The sequence below is a fragment of the Podarcis tiliguerta genome (assembly GCF_965153285.1).
Source record: "Podarcis tiliguerta genome assembly, chromosome: 1".
Classification (NCBI taxonomy): domain Eukaryota; kingdom Metazoa; phylum Chordata; class Lepidosauria; order Squamata; family Lacertidae; genus Podarcis; species Podarcis tiliguerta.
Genome location: NC_139534.1, coordinates 56393756 through 56416672, shown reverse-complemented (window position 1 = coordinate 56416672; position 22917 = coordinate 56393756). Strand labels below are relative to the sequence as shown.

The window sequence follows — 22917 nt, the reverse complement described above, 5'->3', positions numbered from 1 at the left end:
TGGATAGTTTTAGAAAATGGCAACAGTTGCATTGTTCTGGAGCTCTATATAAGCAGGCTGACTGAGCTCCTCAGCCTAGTTCTGTTCTGGCATCTGAATAAAGAAGAGCTGTTTAAAGAATCGCTGTGTCGTCTGACATGTTCGCCCACAACTTAACAAGAACTACTGGGAGAAATGCTGTAAAACAGTCTTCACCAACCTGGTGCTCTTCTGGTGTTTTGAACTACATCTTCCATCAGCCTCTGCCACTATATTGGCTGGGGCTGATAGGAACCATAGTCCAAAATACTTGGAGGGCACCAGGCTGACAGAGTCTGCTATGGATGCACTCTAGTTGTCTATTTAGCCCTCCTCTGACCAACATGTAATCTTCCAAGGGTAGAGATGTCTTTCCCACACTTTTTAAATGGAGCTGTGGAGGATTGAACCAGGGACTGCCTGAATGCAAAGGAGATAATTCAAATGTGCAATAGGTTGCTGCAAGTGTAGCAGACCTAATTTTCCTGTTCTGATGGAAGGTTATTAACTCCGCCATCAAAACTGCCGAGGAGGTGAAACCTGCTATTTTCAGTCTTTCTGGGAAGTGGTGAGAGAACTGAGTAGCTGATTAATCAAGCTCAGTAGCAAGGCTTTCGGGTGTGCATTAGACATGCAGCATGCCAGATACATTTGCGTTAGTTAATGTACTGTATAATGTATATATTTTAAACAGTGGCAGTGCAGACATAACCCATCTCACAATCCAATCGTACTTTGTTCTGCTACAGAGCGTAGGGGGTTAATAAAGTCTAATTGTCATAATCACGTCGCACACAGAAGCACCATGAGTTACAGGGAGCACTGTGTGCATCAGGCACACTTTATATTAAGGCTGTGAGCCCCAACGATTGAGCCGTTTGATCAAATATTTGCATGAAAAGGCTGCTTTGAAAATTCAAATAAATATTCATAACCAATTTTCAGCTGCGTTCGCATGGATCTTAACCAGATCAACGGAATCTCCCGGAGTTGCTCATAGCTCATTTCCCCAGCTATGCTGGAGTCCACTAAATGTATTGGTTTGCCCCACATTATAATCTGAAAACGTCAGAAGCGTGAGCTTTCTATATTCATGGCCCACAGCTAAGGCACAGGCTCTTTATCGATTTTCTGGAAGCTTCCGCCGGCTGAAGCGTGTGTGTGTGTGTCACACACACACCCACACACCCACACACACACCCCTGTAGGCTTGACACCGTCATTGCTAAAGCAGGGAGGAAAATGAATGCTCTGTGGAAAATAAAATATTTTCCACACAAAAAATCCTTACTAATCACAACAGTCCCCACTATAAGCCCATTTAAGCTCAATGAGACTCCGGCTCATTCCCATTGTAAATATTGCATGCTTGAGTGCTGGGAGCACAGAGCTGCCACATAAGAAATTATGCAAAAATAAAAGAGGGAGGGGGGAAAGTAGAAATAAATTACAAATTGCAGATCATTCAAAATGGCACAGGTAGTCATGGGAGGGAATTGCGACACATCAGAAAGTGGCGTGATGGGCTCTGTTTCAGTGGTGTTCTTTATTTATTTATTATTTGTACTTATCACTCCTCCCCTTCCCTAGATGGTCACAGGATAGGTTACCCCAAAAAAGGGTTACAATTAAAACTAGTACATTGAAATCATAAAATCAAACCACATTATCCCAATCACCCATCACACACACACCCCATTTTTAAATTGCACTTCTTGTAAGAATTTCTGTTTCCTAGCAACTAGAGTTAGTAGTCTGAAAACTGGAAAATGGAGATTTCTGCAATGGAACTGCTTGCTGGTTTGATGTCTGGGGTAGTTTTGTGATGATTACACACAGAGCTGGCCCTGCTATTAGGCAAATTGAGGCAACTGCCTCAGACAGTGTTTACTGGGAGACAAATGGGAATGGCAACCCCCTGCCATTTCTTCTGAGCATCCTAGGCGTTCCGCTTCATAGGAAGACAGAAATGTATGTGCCCTTCAGCCTGCTCTGTGCCTCCACAACCAGCCTGATTTCAGGTATGGTGGAAGACAGTGTCCCATCACCACAGTTAAAGTAAGAGTTGACTTCCAGTGCAGCCAGCTTCCATTTGTGGAATTGGGGTGTGGGGGCATAATTTTGTCCTTCACCTCAGGCGGCATAATGTCTTAGTGAAAACTGATACCCTCCAACATTTATCTGATGAAAATAGTGACATCCTATTCCACACCCTCCAACAATTCTCCGATGAAATAAACATCCCCTCCAATATTTTTCCAGTGAAAGTAGGGACATCCATACCCTCCAACATTTCTCCAATGAAAATAGGGATGTCTTAAGGAAAAGCAGGATATTCCAGGATCAAATCAGAAACCAGGATGGCTTCTGTAAATCCAGGACTGTCCTTGGAAAATAGGGACACTTGGAGGGTCTCGAATGAGAGTTATTTGTTCTAATTAAAAAGTCTATTTTTGCATATATCCTGTATAGATAATATGAAAACACATTTGAAGATCTTACATTACATAAACTAGGGTTGCCGTATTTCAGAAAGTGAAAATCCAGACACAAAAGTTGTTCAGCTTTTTTTGGCAAAGTTGTTGAGTATTTTACTTTGGCAAAGTGGTAGAGGTGTTGTTGTATTTTTTAGTTTTGCCCAAAGTTGTTGAGCTTTTTTGAGCTATATTCACTAAATTCACTAAAATCTAGACTTTCAGCATGGGACATTGCAGTGATTTCCGCTTGGACACTGTTTCTGACTGCTGTATTCCAGCTATGCCCGGGAAGTCCTGGACGTATGGCATCCATACATAAACTTTAAGGATTTTTCAAATGAAATGTGATATTAAACACTTGTATGAATTAGTTATAAAGATATATTATTTATTTATTTATTTATTTATTTTTAAAATACGGTAGGTGGCAGAGTGATTTTAATAAAATGATTTCTACCTAAGACAGGATATTGCACCTGTGTTGCTTGATAGGATTTTATATATATATATATAGTGTGTATGTGTGTAATTACTTATTTACCAGGACTAATAATTGTATGTTTAATAAAAGAGAGTGTGTACAACTGAAAGAATGAAGTAGGCCAATCTTCTCCCACCCAGTCCCCTCCAGATGTTTTGGGGCCTACAACTCCCATTATCTTCTGACAGCACACCACTCGCTGGATCCTGTCCATGCTGTGGAACCTCCTCTCAGCAGTTAAGACATCAGTTGCTAAGAAATTGAAAATTAATAATATTCCATGTCGTACTGAGACTGCATTGACCTGTTATGTTTGCATATGTCAAAGAGAAGCAATGAGGCAACCATTTGTTGGCGTGTGGAATAGTTTAGCACAATACATAAGTCTACATGGTCATGTCAGCAGTTCAGCCTAGCAGTTCGAAAGCACGCTAGTGCAAGTAGACAATTAGGTACCACTGCAGCGGGAAGATAAACGGCGTTTACATGTGCTCTGGTTTCCGTCATGGTGTTCCGTTGTGCCAGAAGTGATTTAGTCATGCTGGCCACATGACCCAGAAAGCTGTCTGTGGACAAACGCCATCTCCCTCGGCCAGAAAGTGAGTGGAGTGCTACACCCCACAGTCACCTTTGACTGGACTTAACCATCCGGGAGGTCCTTTACCTTTTTTACCTTTACCTTTTTTAGCTTGTAATTATATTTGAGGTGTGTGTCCTAGAGAGTTGAGAGCAATGTAAAAATGGTATTTACATTATTGGAGAGAAGAACCGTATTATAGCCTATTGTAGCCTATTTCTTGGTGGTTGTGGGTGATGCTGAGTTTCTGAATGGGCACTTCCTATCCTTTACTTTTCTGGGCTGCAGGTGTTCTTTGTTTCTATTTCAACTCTTCCTCAGGCTTGTGGTTTGGGGGCAAAGCTTCTTTTGCTCTCAGTCTATATGAGAACCCATCTGAGCTGATAAACAGCTGAAGGATGTGGGGCACAAGGTGGTGAATTTTCCACTGAAGCTGGTTTGCACACATGCGGCCCTTTCTCAACACCCTGTCCTTGGCTCCCTCCCTCTTCTGGTACGTGCGTGCGTGCGCACATGCACACACCCTTACAGAACAATCTGGTAGATGCCAGCGATTCAGATGGGTACATAGGCTTAATTGAAATGAAATAACCTATTTATCCAGCACACAGAACAGTAGATGAAGGAGCGAAGGAGGGAAACTGTAACCCGCAGATGGAGATGATAAAAAGGGGCAGAAGGTTTGAGGAAGGAGATACAGATCTGGTGTTGAGTTTCAAGTGGAAAGAGGCAACCTTCATTTATTTATTTCCTTTGTCATTAAGATGTCGTTTGATGTGGCAAATGGAGCAGTAGTAGGAAGAGGAGCACGCTAGGCTAGAAAATGTCCACACTGTCCTTGACTGAGAAATCTGGAAAGCAAGCTAATTGGAAGTGGCTATATGAAATGGTAATGTAGCACCCAGGTTCACCGAAGTCCCCTGTCAGGCTGCCAACTGTTCTGTAGAGCAACGTGAGCCCTGAATGAGTCCTGTCTTTGTTATAAGCTGAAATACGCCTTCTATATTCTCGAGCTCTGATCAGGGATGTGTCAGTGTTTCCACACAGCCTGACGTTTAAGTCAGCTGGGCGCCATTTTAAAAAGTCAAATCTCAGTGCCAGGCAATGGGCCATTTCAGATTTGCTGCATCTAAATGAGCTCAGATTCGCAAATGACCAATTATAGCAGAAGTTGTCCTCCCCAGCACCACCCTGGTAAGCCACGGCAGCACTTTGCATTGTAAATTCCTGCAGTGTCAACTTGTCGCAATCGATTTGAACGTGACACCAGGAGGGTTAGGAAAACTGACCCGTACAGCGTATTGCGTAGCTGACGTCTCGTATAAACTGAGCTCTCCTGCTATGTGTGCAGAGTTAGCATGCTAACGTAATGCCTGCCTGGGCCACACATCCTTGGCATTATATGAACTCATCTGGAAACAAGTTGGTTTAAATGAGACACCAGTTGCTTGGAGTGCTTGCAGTAGCTTAGGACCAGCCCAGTGCCAATAGAAAATGTAGCGCTCTGCAATGCTTGCACAATCACATCTCATACAGTTCTTGCAGTGGCAATGGACATACTAGCTGGGGGAAGTGCTGCATGTTCTCAGGAGCAAAATATTGTGGTTTGACTGCTGGGTAAATGCCATTTCATGCACAACATTTGTGATTGCAATGGATATACTTGCAACCATATTTCCCCAATGACAACATCAGTTGAGGGCAGCCCATGTGGAGAGCAGCTCAGCTGCACTGAAGTTAACTCCATTTGTATGTAATGGCTTCAGCACTTGTTTGGGTGCTATTCTCAAAAGTAGCAACGCAGCAAAATGAGTGATCTCTCCTACTTGGTGCAGCCCCACCCAATTTAGCACGATCATCTTCTACCATATGTCTAGTTCCTTGTCATCAGCAGAGGTGGGCAATTAGCCTTAATGCTGTTCTGCAACGAAAGTTGCTTGGCTTAACCTGGACCACTAGGTGGCAATACGGGCTGCAGGACATCACAGGACAAGAGACTCTGCTACAATGGGAGAAAGGAACCATACATACCCAAAACCTCAGAATTCAGAGTGGCATCCCGCTACATTTGACTCAGAAGAGACCCACTAAAATTAATGACCATGACTAAGTTGGGCCCATTAATATCAGTAGGTTTACTCTGAGTAAAACTTAATTGAATCCTACCCTTAGATTAATTTTTAATGCACCATAAAGCACTTAATTGCTTTAGGTGGAGGATTATCTTAAGCACCACCACACACTTTCAGTAAATCTTCCATGTTTAGAAGCATTGTGCTCTGATTACCAGATACTTGGGGACACATAACAAGACAAGGAACTCTTGCTTATGAGCTCCCCAGGGGAAATTTGCTGATTATTGTTGGGGACAGTGTCCTGGATTGCATGGGCATCCGATCTGATCTCCAAGGCAATGGTAGAATCAGTGCAGGCAGTTCATAGCACCTTATGATGCTTCGATGCACTGAATCAGTATCTCAGAAATGGGCACAAAATCCTATCCTATCAATATGCAGGAATTGTTCAACTCCAAACAGGAGGGGGTTCTGTGCTTCTCTTTTCTTTGTCTTCTTCTTTTTCTGAGCAGTGGCTTCTGAATTGCACAGATCCCTCCCGTGCATCATCTCAAGAGACTTAACTAGTGGAGAGACTCTCTCCCTTGGGGGAAAAGGTGATGCTCAGCATAAATAGATGTGAGGCAGTATGTATATTATTATGCTGGACAGCATCACGAGTCTGCAGTGCTTCTGCTGTGGGGGATATGCAGCACAGCTCTGTTCTGGAATGCAACTTTGAAAAAGGTATAGATATTTGTACTGACTTGACATCTGCTCCCTGTCCATAGGGAATCTTATCCGCTGGCATTCCTGAGCATTCTCTTCATTTGGAGTAACTCTCTTTGCCAGGCATTTACAGTCCCCTTGTCACATCTGTTATATCAGGGCTGGGGCTTTGCTTCAGAGAGACATGTAGAGGAAGGTGGGAGAAATGGGTGCATTCTAGAAATCATATCATGCATTTTGCAAATACTTATATTTCTTTAGATCCCTTTGGAATATGTAAAATTAATCCCAATTTAGTTCTCATTTATTTCAGTGGGAACGAATTCATGGTTAGTTTTGCATAGATTCTAAAGGGACCCAAGTGCAACTTACTTATCCTGGAGCTAATCTTGAGCATTTTAAAGATTGGAGTTATATTTCTTGCAAATATCGGACACGACATGTGCTGGCCTGAGGAGCATTAAATGCAAGAGAAATGCCACTCAGTGCTAAAATGCCCCTGAGTCAGCCAATCATGTCTCCCTGCTGAGTGCATATGGGGTAAGCGTTGACCACCAGTGGCAGCAGGGCTTCTCTGGTAGAAGCTCCAATTTCCTGGAATTCCCAGGACAGACTCACACAACCTCTTCCCTCTTCTCTTTCCATGGCAGCTTAAAACCTTGTCGGATTTCAGATTGCATTAGCTAACTGTTAAGTTTTATCGATTGGCGACTGCTATTTCTAACACTCTTTAAGTTTGTTGCTGTTTGATTGCCTCTCTCTTTCTAAATTTTGTGTGTGTTTTTACTGTTGGTTCTGTTGTCGGTTGTTATCGTTTGGTCCTGTTGTAAACTGCTGTGGAATCCTTTTTGATGAAATGCAGCATTAAAAATATTTTTAATAGAAAATAAATAGCATGCATGATACACGTTTGTTGCATTCACTCTTTTCATTCTTATCTGTAGACATCAAAATATTTTTTAAAAATGACTTTGTTGAAAAATGAAATGTGCTAAGGGAAGAAACCTAGCCCCACCCTAGAGTTGGCTGAGGAGCCTTAGAAAGTGGCATAGCATTATGTATCTCTCTGCTGGCAGAGACAGAAGTTTGCTGGCAGAATGGCATTACATTGCTAGAATGTCCCTGGCACACCAGTGAAGAGCACAGATGTTCCACTGGTGGGAGTGGAAACAGGGCAAGCTGGACATAGATATGCCACCTTTTCCCCAACCCATCCACAGAAATGGAGAAACTCCACAGCAGCCCCTGGGGCTGGTGCAATTAACCCCCTCTATTGTAGTTAATGGGAGGGAAGACAAACAGGCTGCCCCCATCTTCCACACTGCCCGCAGCAATAATGGCAAAGCAATGGATGTGGTTGATGACTCTGCAAGCCGTCTCTGAAATGCCTCCCTGCTGTAGGGTTGCTCTACTTAAGACCCTCTTATGAAGATCTGGAAGAGACAGGGACCAGACAGGGCCCTTGAGAACCTCACAGACAACGAGTGCCAGAGACTGGTAGAGCTCAAACAGCAGTCGCTCCCTTGCTCTTGATTCTGGCTTCTGGGTGCCCAGCAGCCCCCTACCCCTCCCTCGCAGGCTGCACCTCCAATTCCAAACTCTGTAAAGAGAATAAAAAGCAGATATTCAAATCGCCATCATCACAAAAGTGCCACTGTCTACCTTACCATGCTGGGATGAGTAATAAGAATTTGATCCCCGCTTCAGGAGAATGCAACTCTCTTAATAAATAGAAGATGCTTGTGCTTGGGTTTCATCAGATACATTCATTTCTGCCATTAGATGCTTCCGGTCCTGGCTACAGTGCAGCACAAAGTGCTTTGGGGGGCCTTACAGTTAACCCAGACTGTATACTCCCAGACACATAGAGCAGCTGTCATTGCTGTGTGTGGCTTTGGAAATTGCGGGATTCCCATCAGCCCCAGCCAGCATGGCTGACAGTCAGAGTTCTTCGGTGGCCCACAGGTTTCTCAGCCCTGGCCTTAGACCATATATGAAGCTGCCTTATATCTAGTGAGAACGCTGGTCCATCTAGCCTAGCATCAGCAACCCTCTAGGGTGTCTTGCCAAGGTCCTTCCCAGCCTTGTTACCTGAGATGTTTTGAACTGGAGACACCAAGGACTGCAGCTGGGCCTGACTGCAGGCAAAGCTCTTTGCTGCCAGCTGAACTCTGGTTCTTCCCCAAATTTGCTTCTGTAGCAGAAGGAACTGACATCCTCCTTTCATCTCAGGACCTCACAGGCCTTCACAAGCCCCAGAGCGGAAAGCTAAAACTGCTGTGAGGTGGGGCTAGTCCTAGCAATGAGTGCTCCATTCCCCACAGTGAGGAGAAAGCAGAGCCCCTGAAACATCAGTTCTGGCTTTCTTCAGGTGGAACAGCCTTGACTAATCCCATCATGAAAGCATCCCACCCTTATCCAAGAAACCCTGGCTTCCTTGAGCTCTCCCCAAGGAAGAAACTGTCAGAGAGGCTCTGGTTCCTAGAGGGAGGACTTTGTTTTAGATCCATCCTGGGTAGCAGCTATGGGGAAGTCTTTGTTGGTGATGTAACACTATTCAAGGAGACTGGCCAGTGCTTATTGCTGGAAGCTTCTGCTTCAGCAGCTTGGATTTTGAAGCTAGAAGTCAGCCTGCTGGGGTGGTAGGAATGTCAGTGTATCAACTGCTTTGTGACAGCACACTGCTGGCTGGCCATACAAACCAGGGGAAAGAAATCTGAGACCTCAGTTCTTTTCTTCACCCTCATATAGTTATTCTCACAATAGCACAAGTTGGAAATCTCAGGCAGAATAAACACATGGCTCTGTGACTGCAACAAATTTCTAGTTGGTCCTGGGAATGGACTTGGACACACGCGTATCTTTGTGGGAATTGGTCTTCTTCCAAAATGCTGAATCCTTGAGGCCCAGACTGTGGGAACAGGTAGGTCCCTTTCAGTTCTCAGCCTTGCCATCACCCTTGGCTGTTTCTGATGGAGGCGTTGCTGACGACAGATGGAGCGGCATCATCCCAGCTGCATCCCTGCCCTTTAGGCCCACATGTCATCATAATCGCTGCTGCTGCTGCTGTCAAATGAGCTGTTCCCAGGCCCAGCCTTGCAGTTCACCAAAGGTCTGGGGGAAGCTGTCGAACCTGAAGCAAAGAAATGAGGGCATTTCAGGTCAGCTGCCAAGAAGAAGGAAGAAGCTTAGAAGGAAAAGATGCTGCGGGGAAAGCTGAGGTGCTTGGTGACCTAACTATCCAGCTGCGAAGCCTCTCTGGAGGTCTTGCTGGGTAATGAGGGAGAAAACTATCGGCTTCTCAGGGTGGAGAGCTCTGGCCCCCATGCTTCTCTCTTTAGGCGATCTTGCTCTGTTTGACCATCACTAGAGCCCTGCATTGTGGGCTGCGGTAATTGGCATCCCTATATTTAGATGAGGCACCCACAGCCCTTAACAGTCCCACAATAGGAATGCATTTTGTCTAAGCCACAGATGGCCAGCTGGCAGCCTAGAGGTCAGACACCCCCACCTCCAGCAATGCTATAAGGCCCCTGTCAGCTCTACTGAATTTGAATCAAATGTCTGGCCATGGTTTCATGTGGAATATTTTTCTTTAACGTTGCATCTCTCTTTTGTATCTAACATGTAGGTACATAAGCAAATGTGTGTGTAACACAATGCCTGGCCACACATGCTCCATAACTGCAAAGCCTTAATTACCAGATGGTGTCAATTTCATTACAGAGAATGACCTCACTTTTGAAGGGATCAGTTTGTGCTCGTCTCTGACGTTCAGAGTAGATACAACCTTGTTTTATTTTGCGATGACCTTTGAATGTGCTAGCTGACTAATTAAAGTTCCATTGATAACAATCCTACGCTTCACCTCCAAAGGAAGGCTCGTTTCCTGGATGGCTTTCCTGTTGCTCTGGTTTCTGGATGTTCTCATACCAGTCTGCGTCTCCAGAAGAGGTGCTGTCACTGTCTTCAGCTCCAGGTCCTGCTGGAGAAAACCATGGACTTCATATGGCAGTGAGGAACTGGATTCAGCACAAGAAATCAGCAACAGCACCACAATTACTATGTCCCCCCCCCCCTCAGAAAGGCTCTCACCTGCTTGTGGATAGGCCTCTGAGGTGGGTTGCTTGTTGTCCCCCTCCTCGTGCATAGCTGGCATTGCAAAATTGTAACGGGGAGGGTCTTCATCAGTCACTCGGTTTCGAAGAGAATCTGAAAGCAGGGGCCAAACAGACTTCATCATCAAGCTCCCAGATGCAGGGGAAGGGGAGAAGGAGGTTTCTTTCAAAACACAGGTAGGAGAATCCACAGAATATCACTGTCACCCCCACCACCAAATGACTCAGAAGAACAAGTTGCTTTGTCAGGAAAGTAGGCTATTATATATGCTGTCTTCAAACTGCACACCTCTGAACCCTCAGACTTGCAGATCCTTTAACCCTAAGTTCCCACAACTCTTAAAGTTTACAAGGTTTGCCCCTTGTGGCTTTTTGTGGTTTCCCCCCCCTTTCCAGGCAAACCAAAAGGGCAAAATTCCTCCTCAGGTCGGCCTGGGTGCCTTCCTGCTCCCTCCTTCCCCAGCCCTCTCCTGCTGCCTCTCTGCCCTCTCTCCCAACCTTGCCCCAGCTAGCTGGGAGGGGCGAGTTGAGCTCCTTCAGAGCATTTTCTGCTCCCTACCCAGTCCCTGCATGAACCCATTGATGGGATTTTATTGGGGTGGGGATGAAGAACCACACTGGACACATACCCAGCTTCCTAAATGCAACCCTTGCAACCCCTAACCAACATTCAATTGCCTCTGAATGTGGATTGCATAATAACCCAGGCATATAGATGTGGGGCACAGAGGTCTAACTTGCATCTCTCAGTAGAAAACCTGCACTTAATCTGCTTTAAAGTTTGCAGTGGGAAAATCTTTGGGGACTGTGGAGGGAGGGAGTTAGGGAAATAGCAGGTGGGCCAAGCGGCACCAAGGAACAGTAGTGATGGAGAAGGAAGTGTTTAAAGAGCCTAACTAAATATTAAAATCAAATGTGTGGCATGCAGTTTTGTCTGCATTTTCCCTTTAATACTGATCTAAGTCAGACTTCTGAAACTGCTGCTAGTCAAGCAGAGGGGTGTGTGTGAATATATACTGGGATATACGGGGGGGGGGAGTGGGTGGAATTTTGATTAGGAAAACAGCACAAAGGAAAGGGTTAAACATCCCCCAGTCCTGATCAAATCCTTTTGGCTCCCTTAAAGTAGAACCACAAAGGATCACAAGGGATTATCATGGATGTACAGCTTCGTCCAAAGAAGCTAGGAAGTTTCTGACAAGAAAGCAGTGTGTGCCTGGCAGTGGTGAGATGCTCACTGTAGAAGGTAGACAGTTGCACAGGTGGTTTGCTGCTGAAATCATAGTGTTCATAGTCGGAATCAGAGTCTTCACTAAGGGGTGTAGGCAGCACTGCCGTTGCTGAAAGGGAGAAAGAAACATGAGTCCACTCGGGGAGAACCAGCTAGTGGAGCTATCAGGCAGGACTTCAGGGCACAAGTCCAAGGTCAACGCAGAAATGCAGCAGGACTGACTTACCCTGGGCTACACCCAACCTTCTCTATCTGCTACTGCCGGGGCTCTTGTGCCAGGGGATAGGTGAGTTTTATTGTTGCACAACATAGGAACCCAACACAACAGTTGCAGTAGTTGAAACTCACATCACGGCAGATTGCATGATCCATCGTGAAACAAAGCTGCCAGCAACCTGCTTATGAATTCTCCAGCATAATAGCATTTCACTGGCACAAAATATTTCAACCATTTTATCAGATGCTTGAAATGCTATCTTTGCTTGGCAGAGTAGATAGATAGCTTGTAGATAGACACAAACACAGAGAGACACAAAGGAGAAATGTAACCAGTGAAATCAGAGGGAAACAAAATACAAAAAAAGGCGCTCTCAGGCACTAACATTAAGTAACCATTCACAGAGCATCTTGGAATGGGTACTGGCATTTATACAATATTTAAAGTACCATACAGTAGATTTTCTAACTGTAGGCTATTTGGGGGGGAGTTATATTATCTATTTAAATGGTTTTTAAATATATATATATAACTATTTTTATGAACATAAAATGGTTAAACTGAGATGAATCCTGATAGGGACAATGTTATCAAAACAAACAGTATCACTGGTGGTGTGAGGCTGGTAATAACTGGGATTCAGTAGCAAATACCAGCTCTGAGGTAGGGACTTTCCTCAGGAAAACTGCCTGTTGTGATCCTGATAATTATAAAACACATCTAACCAGCAGCATTATTGGATAACTGCAGCAAAGAAGAGATTGGAATCATTACTGTGTCTCAGTAGCCATTATGAGGTGGGAGACACATGAGACAAGGGATAATATAGTGCTACCATTTCGCTCCCAGCAGCCCATCAAGGACAGCCTTATGGGCTACTGTCTCGTAGATTCTGGCCCAAACCATCAAACATGGAAACTAGTAACTGCCAGGAAGACAGGAGAGGGTGGGGAGACAGGTGGTCGGTGGAATAAGGGCGATACAAGTGATGCCAGCAAGCTATAACTTCCCATACCTTCTTCTTTGGGGAGGTTTGTGGGGACTTGCTGATAGTTGTTGCGTGCTCCAGTGGCTGAGACTTGCATGATGTGATTTAGAAGGATGGGGGCAGCGGTTGAGGCACAGGGATTGGCACTATCTGCAACTGAAAACAGATATTTCATTCTGTAAGGATTCCCTTCAAAGGGACTTTGCACACAGATAGGAGTTTGACTCCCGCTCTGACAACAGTGGAACTAGTGAACCTGCGGCTTTCCAGATGTTGTCAGACTACAGCTCCCATCATCCGTGACCACTGGCTGGGCTGGGCTGAGGGAGGAGACCAGCAACATCTAGAGGGCCACAGGTCCCTCATTCTATACAGGCTTCCCTTCCATTTCTCAGAGGGTGCTGAGGTGACATTCTCACAACCAACTTCCACATGGTAATCATATGAGTAACTATTGCGTTATCCGGGGCAGGGGGAAACCAACACCCATGCTGCCAACTGAGCAGTGGAAAAGTGAAATATTCCTCCAACAGATGTGCTCTGTAAGAAAAGAATAGCATCTGCACATATTTACTATGGAAAGAGATGATAGTTGAGAAAGGTCCAAAGGAAATATAGGCCCTCCATAGTAACTAAAGACAGGTCAGACATGACGTATAGCAACCCATATCGGATTTTGCCGAATTTCCTTGCTTGCTCAACAACTTTGGGCAAAACATTTCACCCTGCTCTTTCTAGGCACAGTGAATTTTTAAGAGTGGGGTTTCCCAGGAAAAGCTCTGAAGCAAAAAGAAAAAAGGGTGTGGGTGCTCAGACACTGAGCTTTAAATTGTGCGCTGTGCCTGGAAAAACCAGAGGAAAGTTAAGTGTTGATAAGCCCAAAGTTTCATGCCGGGTAACATCATTCATTCACATAAAAAAAGTAAACATGAAAGCATTTTCTGGTCATCGTACATAGCAAAACGGCAACAATAAAATCCATCTGCAACCCCCCCCCAAAAAACCCCCACAAAGAAATAGTGATTAGACACAATTTCCATCTAATATTAAAAGCTTGGGAAAACAAAAAGGGTTTTGCCTGGCACTAAAAGGACAACAGAACAGGCACTTAGTGAGCTTCCTCAGAGACAGCACCCTAGAAGTGGGGCACCACAACCAAGCAGGCCCCTCTCCCCTGTCTCAACCTGCCTCACCTCTGATGACAGGGGCACCTAGACAGGGCTGGCCCAATACCTTTTGGCCCCTGAAACAGACCCCAAAATGGCACCCCCATCCCTGCCAAGGAAGGAGGAGTGAGGGAAAATTGGAAACAATTGAGGTGGGGAGACAGATCTACGTTGGGATCTGCTGCTCCTGTGGATCCTGCCACCTGAGGCAGTTGCCTCACTTTACCTCATGGGCCAGACCTGCACTCAGAGGATGGTCTCTGAAGGACATTATAGTTATGCACCAGCACTCTGAACTGTGTCTGGAAACAGACCTGGCATCAGTGTGGCTTTTTAAAGCAATGTGGAGATATGTTCTGTTCACCTGGTTGCAGTTAGCAGCTTTGCGATTGTGTGTAGCACATAATAATAATTTTTCTGCATGTAAATGTTTCAAAAGGGGGCCAAGAAGTAGGGATATGCTACTAAAGTATAGGGACAAACGTCTGCCAAAATAACAGCCCGGAGGCTGGCTGAATGTTGCATCTTTAAAGCAAAAGCAATGAGTTTCCGACATGAATCCATATAACTAAATGCCCATAACTGGGGAGAAAATGAACACCTGGAGCCCCAAGAGATAGTGGCTCATTTACGCACTTTTCTCTGAGAGGCTTCTAAGTCTCATTTGCAATCAACCCTTATTCTTGAAATCTATCTGCACTCTCCTTCAGATTTCAGGAAGCATTATAGACTTGTTATAAAGGAGGCTTCTGGAAGTGGCAGGGATACACTGAGACTGGAAAAGATTTGACAGCTCGTGACAGCTTCTTGGTGGCAATATGAATCCATGGCAGGGACACTTTGCAGCATTTCTGATTCCTGCCAGGAAGGGATCTGGCATCTGTTTCGAAGCCTTCCTATAGTAGCTGTCCAAAACACAGTATATTATATCCACTCCACCAAATTCCCCATAGCATTATTTATACGTAGGTTTCCTCCCTCTGTAGTGCTGGTGATGCCCAGTATACCAATGGTACCGTTTTCCCTTCGCCTATGTCGCAAAACGGTGATAATTAGAGTCAGAATGGCCAAAAAAAGGAGAAGACCCAGGACGATGCAGAGAATTTGCAGTATCTGGTATGATGGTCTAACATCTAAGTTCTCAGGTGCAGTCCAACCTACAAATGGAAACATTAGCAATTGTGGGTGGGTAGTAAAGATGGACAATTTGAAGAAGAAGAAGAAGAAGAAGAAGAAGAAGAGGAGGAGGAGGAGGAGGAAGTCAATTTCAGTTTCTCTCCATTTTCCCAGTTCAGTTCATCCCATGATGATTTTTTCCCCACATAGGCATTAAAATATATACGCATTTTGTGCAAAAACATTTTCCTAATATAGCTATTTTTTGTACACAATTATGCATAGTGGATTTATGTTGCATTTGTGATGTGCTATTATGTTATTGTTATTTATTGTTTGTAAGGTGCTTTGAGATTCATTTGAATGAAAAGTGGAATAGAAATACAACCAGTCAATCAGTTTCCCCCAACAGAATGCATTGTGCATGCTATTTTCAATGAATAAGCACATTTTTGTATGCATTCTTTGGTTTGCGAACTGCATGGCAAAACTGAAAGTAGTGCAGATTTCAAAGGAGAGCTGTATTCTGATCTGCTAATTGGTTCAGGAAGTGTGGATTTGGAAAATTTGCATGAAATGCAAAATAAGCAAATCCTCACCCACCCTACCCCGCCTCTAATGTGTGGAAGGGAGAAGGGCAAGGAAGAGGGAAACAGCCTTCTAAGCTTGTGTTTGATTTTGTGCCGTTTCTGTGTTTTCTTTGTTCTTATACCATAAATGTGTTGCTGTTATTGTTGTTGCTGGTGCTGTTGTTATGAGTTTGGGAAGGGGGGAGTAGGCTGTATGCCAAGACCCTTCTAATGTCTGGGGCCCCTTCTAATTCCTGGAATAGCCAGGCTTGCTTGCCCCCCCCCCACTCCCTGAACTCACAAGTAGTTAGAAAAACAAAGGCCAGAGTTGAGAGTGGAGTTATGTGTGCTGGAAGCTGGAAACCGGAAACAGGCAGCGGGCTGGGAAGGCAGAGCATCAGAGCCATGCCTGATTTCTCCAGGAATCCAAGGCTGCAGCTGTGAGAGAAGCAAGGCCTTATGGGGGTGTTAATGCTGTGAACCCCTCCATTGCAGGCTCTGGTTGTAAATATGTGCAAATAAACCAGATTAACCAGATTAATGATTATGACTATTAAATTTATTAACCCTAAGGTCCCAGGGCAGGTTGCAACGTTAAAGCACAACACAATATTAAAGCCAGTCTAAAACAACTTAGTAGCATGGCATCACTGTGGATGAAGACTAGTCTTACTATGGTTTCAGTTACCCAGCTGTGCATAGTCCCTGTGTCACCTAGAGGACACAGACCAGGAACAAGGGCTATATAAAGATAGCAGCAGGTGTGGTGTGGAAAATTTAGAGGCTGGGTGTTTGTTCATATGGGTACTGATCACACAGGCAGACAAGACCAAGCAAACTGAGATCATGATTTTATGCTACCTCCTTTTGTAACGCCTGAGCACAGATGGGAGATGCGATACTGTCTGCAGGAGAAAGTGCCTTGAGGCTTGAACTTACGTGGACTGGTCAGGTGGGAGACTGGAGTCACTGCTTCTGTCGCTTGTGTCTTTGCAGGGCCTGCCAAACCCTGTGAGCCTGAAATCCAGAAAAGAGCACAGAAGAGTAAAGAACCAGCAACACCTAGGACCATATGAGTTTTTGGGTTAGAGAGCAGGAGACTGAGAAAGAGGGTCTAGACTGCATCTTCTCAGGATCCTGGGTGGGTGAGAAGGGACCCCCAGCTCCTGCTTTTTCCTCTTAGTTTCCGCCCCACATAGTTTTTATGATTCTGTTTTATTGTGATTTTAAGCAAATCAGCAGCAGCACAGGGAGAGCCAGAGACCCTCCCTACCTTTGTATTGAGCTCAGGCAGACTAAGCAGCCTGTGCTGGTTTCATGTCAGCACCTGGCAGCCATGCAGATCAGCAGGAAACAGTGTTGGGTAAAGCACATTGCAGGCTGGCTTGGGGTAAAACAGAGAGAACTGGAAGCTCCTTTAGACTGTGATACATGTTGTGACAGTGGCTTCTGCACCATCAAACCAGCTACCTAGCTGCTCTGCAACGCAACCAGGGCATTTTCAGGTGGTGGGTGGGTCTGTTCCCAAGTGACATCTCAATCACCCCCTTCAGGATAGCCAAACGGCATCATGGCATGAAGTCCCTGCTGAAGCTTGGACCCTGTGGCTACTATCTGTATTGGGCTGGCATGGCATAGATTTCAACCACTCCTCTTTCCATGGAAATCACTGCAAATTGTGGTGAAATGAATTCAGTAATGGAAAAATGAGAAACCAAGAAAACTGAAATTGACAGATCCTGCTACAGTGGAAGCTTGGTTGTCGAACGTAATCCGTTTTGCAAGACGGTTCGACTTCTGAAATGTTCAACAACCGAGGTGCAAAGGGCTTTTGGAAATTTCCACTGAGAAAATTGAAAAACATGCAGCGGAAGCCATTTGGCTTCTGAGACGCGTTAAAAAATGGAAGCATTTACTTCTGGGTTTTCAGCGTACAGGTTCTGAAGCATTTGGCTTCCAAGACACTCGAAAACTGAGGTTCCACTCTATTGCTATGTGTTGTTCACTCATGTCAGTAATTGACACCAGCCTGCTGCTGTAAAGGGTTTAATGGTGTGCCTCGTTAAGCTCTAATTATCACTCGGTGAGATTTCTGCACCTGATTGCTATTCACCTCCCACCTTACCATTTTTCTTCTTTATATACCTACCAATTAAGAATTTATTTTATGCATCCAATGAAGAGGGCCGAGTTTATGAAAGGTTACGCCATAATAAATTTGCTGGTCATTAAGGTGCCTCATGGAAGCACTTGGATCATTTTTTGGACTGGTAGCAAACAGGGAACAAATAGCCCAGTTCACCAACGTGATCAGCTATGCCTGCAGGGGGAAGAATCCCAGGCTTCAGGTGGGATTTCTGTCTCCATTACAGCTAGTGATCTAAATTTGGCCTGTCTTTACTCTGGAATGCTTTTAGGCATGTGATCTATTCTTGGCTTCACCTTCTGCAGATAGTCCACAGGTGAGAATGTGTTAAATGGATATTGATGTCTGGCAAGGCAAAAGTGCAGGGAAGTCCTTAATCTTGAAGGGAAGTGGTGGTGGTGGTGGTGGTGGTGGTGGTGGTGGTGGTGGTGGTAGTAGTAGTAGTAGTAATTTATTATTTGTACCCCACCCATCTGGCTGGGTCTCCCCAGCCACTCTGGGCAGCTTCCAACAAAGATGAAAAATACACTAAAATGTCACACATTAAAAACTTCCCTGAACAGGGCTGCCTTCAGATTTCTTCTAAAAGTCAGATACTGTAGTTGTTTATTTCTTGGACATCTGGTGGGAGGGCGTTCCACAGGGTGGGCGCCACTACCAAGAAGGCCCTCTGCCTGGTTCCCTGTAGCTTTGCTTCTCGCAGTGAGGGAACCCGCCAGAAGGCCCTCGGCGCTGGACCTCAGCATCCGGGCAGAACGATGGGGGTGGAGACGCTCCAGGCAGATGGTGGTGAGGAATATTAATGGACAATCACTTGTCCCTGGGGATCTTGTAACACCAGAACAGGACATCCAGGGAAGCTGAATGTTGAAAGATTCAGGACGGACTGCACCCCCAAAACAGTACTTCTTCATGCAGCACATAGTTAAAACTACGGAACTTGCTCCCACAGGAGACAGGGATGGCCACCAACTTGGATGCTTTGAAAGAGGATTAGACAAATTCACAGAGTTTATCAATGATGGCTACTAGCCATGATGGCTATGTTCTGCCTCCACAGTTGGAAGCAGCAATACTTTTGAATGCCAGTTGCTGGAAACCACAGGAAGGGAGGGTGCTCTTGTGCTCCTGTTCTGCTCCGTGGTTTCCTATGGGCATCTGGTTGGCCACTGTGAGAACAGGATGCTGCACTAGATGGGCCACTGGCCTGGTCCAGCAGGATCTTCTGATATTCATATCTGCCTGTTTCAGTTGCTGTTGGTTTCTCTTTCCCCCAGACTTAAGTTGAGGACTTGATCGGAGAATGGCACTGCAAAATTGAATTCCCAAGGAGGGTGGCATTTTGGTTCACACAGCACTTTGGAAAGTTCAGATGACATATCTTTGCCTTTAAACGCCAACTGAATCAGAGTTCTCCCCTGTCCTTACCTGTTCCTACCCATTAACTACCTCTTTGGTTGAAATCTGCACCGGAGAGAGGGAGAGAAAAAGAGAAGGCATACAGGAGACACCAGCTAGGGCAATTACCATTGCAGATCACACCAGCAGCTCCAAACTGGGCAGCACACACATTGCTATTGTTGTAGAGCCAGCTGCAGCTGGCGAGCGAGTTTTCTGTTCCGGAGCAGTCATAGTACATCTTGCCCATCAGCGTGTGGTTGAAAGGCACTCTCGGGACTGAGGCCTTCTCACTGCAGATCAATGAGTGACAGAGCACATCAGCCTCATCCTGGTACCAGTTACCATCACAAACAGTGTTCCAGGTGCCCCGGTAATAAACCTCCACTCGGCCGGCACAAGCATCTAGTCCTTCTGACAGCCGCCACTCCTGGTGCTCTGCGGAGGTGATGGGAGTGAGGGAGAGAAATAGAATCAGCAAAGATAAAACAGCTGGGGAAATGCCACTCTTATGCTGTAATACGCTGCTACATTATCAGCAGCAGTGATTTCCTTTTCTTGTAGGCCAGAGCGATATCTGTTACATGGAAGGCATTTTCATGTGTGATGCTAAGAACTATAGCTGCTTCCTGTATTTGAGGATTGAGATTGCCACGCTGATCAGAACATGTCTTCAAGTTTAAAATGTCTCTCTTCTGTTTGCCAAATCATAATATTCAGACAGACAGAGGACCAGACAGAGGCTAAGGACATGGTAGGATGCCCATTTGGTTTCAAGGCTGTCATCTTCCATTTTCTGTCCCACAGTAATAAATGACGTTTTCCTCCTTCGTCTTCTTATGATCTTTTTAAAAATGAGCTCCCATCCAAAGCAGGGGGCTGGGGAGCTTTTTGACGTTTCAGTTCAGCAATGAAGACGTCAAATGCTACCATGTGTCTCAAAGTCACTTTAGGTGTCATGTGTGAAAACAGCAGGGATGTGCTTAGCCTAACTTATGCTAATGTGCTTTCTGGGAAACATTCCGAGAGAAGATTCCATGGGAGGTGTGGAGGTCAGCGCAGGAGATCTCCCCATTCTTGCTAAGTGCTGACACCCTGGTCTGCAGGCCAGGCATTAGGAGGAACAGGGCTACATGTTTTTCAAGGGAGCTACATTCAGTACACATAGTTCTCAAAACACTTGCACTACTTGCTTGGGCCTGGGACTTCTTCAGAGACATAAAGTTTGTTTCACGGTTTATTATTGAAAAAGATAAAGGCGGTCCTCCTGATGTCTCCAGCTGCCCCAGAGAAAAATGCAGGACTGGAGGGACATTTGGCCTGATCCAGGAGGGCTCTGCTTCATATATTTCTTATTAAAAACAAAAAACAAAACAACCTGTGGGGAGTCGCCATTTCTCTTGAGATGGTATTAAGCTGCAACTGATAAATATGTGTCTATCTTCGAGGAATAGATTTCTGCTTGATCTTTCCTATAGTTCTGCACAAGAGATGCACTTTTGTCACACAGCTGTCAGAAAATATATGCAAGGGACATGAAATTTAAAGCAGGGATATCCTAGTGTCCACATGCAGTCAACATTAGGCCAGCAGCATCATTTTATCTGGTACTGTACTGGGAATTCCTTTCTGTACTAGTTCTTGGCTGCTCCGCCAGGCTCAGAATACAGGCAAAAAGGAAAAAGGATTGAAAATGCCCTGGCTGCTTCTTCTGACAAGTTTTAATGAGTGGAAAGACTTCTGCTTCCCCTTGCCCTCCATTACAAGTCTTGGAAAGAAGGGAAGGAAAGCAAGGATGTCAAGCAACTTCTAGTATTAGCATGGCAATGTGAGTCTGGTCATTAAGGCCTGACTATGGGATAATGAGAATTTGTCGCCTCCAGGATCAAGAAATGGACAGTTCTTTGGGTCATCTGTATGAGTAGACACATGTATGCGTGCACATGTGCACACACAGAGAGAGGAAAATATCTGTGCTGACCTGAACATATTACACCGGCATCTTCCTTGTGTCCACAGTCATGGTTCCTTTCAAATGGACAGTCCCACAGAAAAGACTCATTCCCCAAGCACTTCACTTCATCCAAATAGATGGGGCCTGTCCCCTTCTGGAAATGAGAGGCAATAGGAGCCTGAAGAGCCCAGCCGCAATGCAGTTGCCGGCACACAACTCCAGCATCAGCCAGGTCCCAGTTGTCATCACATATGGTGCCCCAGGTACCGTTGTATTCAACCTCCACCCTGCCAGAACAGTTGCTTCTTCCATCCACCAAACGTAGCTTCCGTGTTTCTGCAGGAAAGATGCAGAGAAGAGTTGGATCAGAAGTCACACAGTGGGAGAACAAAGAAATAGAAGGATGGATGGATGGATAGATATCTAAATTTACAGATCTAAATTTAATATAGTACAACTTGCTAAAACAGCAAGGCAAAGAAAGCCCATACATTCCAAAGCTCCGAACATCCTTGTGTTACTTGGGAAATTCAGATCCGGCATGGATAGATACATGTATGAAGCTGATGTATTGAGTTGGTTCATGCATGCCTGTCCATCACTTGATGACTCACATGTAGGAATGGTCCTCACAGATATATCCATGGTTTTATCTTACTAAACATTTACACGAGTGCAACAACTTTTGGCTGCAGAATGTAAGTTCCCCACCCTCTCCTCTCCCCATGCAGCCCCACCCAAATCTGCTTGGGTTTCCCCCCAACTCGGGGGTGCATGGGGAAAGGAGAGGGTGGGGAACTTACATTGTGCAGCTAAAAGATGTTGCACTAGCATTACTGTTTAGTTGGATACCTCCCACAGACAGAACTTTCATATCCCCTCATTTCCCCTCACTTTGCAATGGGGGCTTCCTTCCCGCAAATGAATCAGTTTGTCATATTCAGGTGCCAATTATTCAGGCCCAGTTCACACAGAGTGAGATGGGGGAGTCAGGTGGTTGCATGGACTGCAGCTCAGTCTGCATGTATTAAAAAACAGAAGAAAAACTACTGTAACAACACCAAAACAAATGCTTACTGACAGAAAACCAGTGCAAAGTTCTTGACTTAGAACCATTCTCCTCAGTTTGCTACGTGCAGGAAGTTAAAAGCTAAAGTGTGGAAAAGCCATTGAAAGTGGTATCCCCACCTGCAATTTGAGGATTCTACCAACTCGTTCTGTTGCATAGGTAGATGCGGCCACATAGCTAAGTAATCAAGGTCTGGTGTGCACATGCAGCAGAATAAGGTAGCAGAATTCTGGAGGGGCAAGGGGGATTGTACCACCTCAGGCAGTAGGTAGAAGGATGGCATTTTTGTTTGCTTTTCCGTGTATCAAATTTCCTGCAATTAAAACAACAACAACTAGCTCATCACGGAGAAAGGTCTCAGCCCTACCCTCTGCTGTGCCACTTTCCTGACTGCAGAGTGTTCAGGTTTGGGATTTTTTTTATATACATATTGAAAAATATGGTTCTCCCACCTGCGGTATAAAATGATACAGCTCACTCTACCACCTCAGGACGCTTCCAGCTCATTGCCACATCATTCTGCTCTACATGTACAGAAGGTCCAAGTTATGAGAAATCAAGTGATAGAAATGCATGTGGGAATGTTACCAACCCTGTGATGTTTCCGAT

At 45.1% G+C, this 22917-nt stretch overlaps 1 protein-coding gene across 3 annotated transcripts in view; it reads right to left on the bottom strand.

The window, feature by feature from the left end:
- Window positions 1–7193: 7193 nt before the first annotated feature.
- The window catches only part of CD6 (CD6 molecule), a 38713-nt gene continuing 22989 nt past the window's right edge, over window positions 7194–22917 (bottom strand). The window contains exons 3-11 of one of the 3 annotated variants that reach the window (XM_083416398.1): window positions 21267–21575; window positions 19415–19723; window positions 16681–16758; window positions 15064–15213; window positions 12918–13046; window positions 11693–11794; window positions 10432–10548; window positions 10205–10318; window positions 7194–9469 (exon numbers count right to left, since the gene is read on the bottom strand). In XM_083416398.1, the coding sequence (XP_083272524.1) occupies window positions 9366–9469; window positions 10205–10318; window positions 10432–10548; window positions 11693–11794; window positions 12918–13046; window positions 15064–15213; window positions 16681–16758; window positions 19415–19723; window positions 21267–21575 (1412 nt within the window). In that variant the 3' untranslated portion in view covers window positions 7194–9365. Of the gene's footprint in view, window positions 9470–10204; window positions 10322–10431; window positions 10549–11692; window positions 11795–12917; window positions 13047–15063; window positions 15214–16680; window positions 16759–19414; window positions 19724–21266; window positions 21576–22917 lie in introns of all 3 variants that reach the window. The other 2 variants (XM_083416399.1, XM_083416400.1) reach the window with 2 other exon arrangements.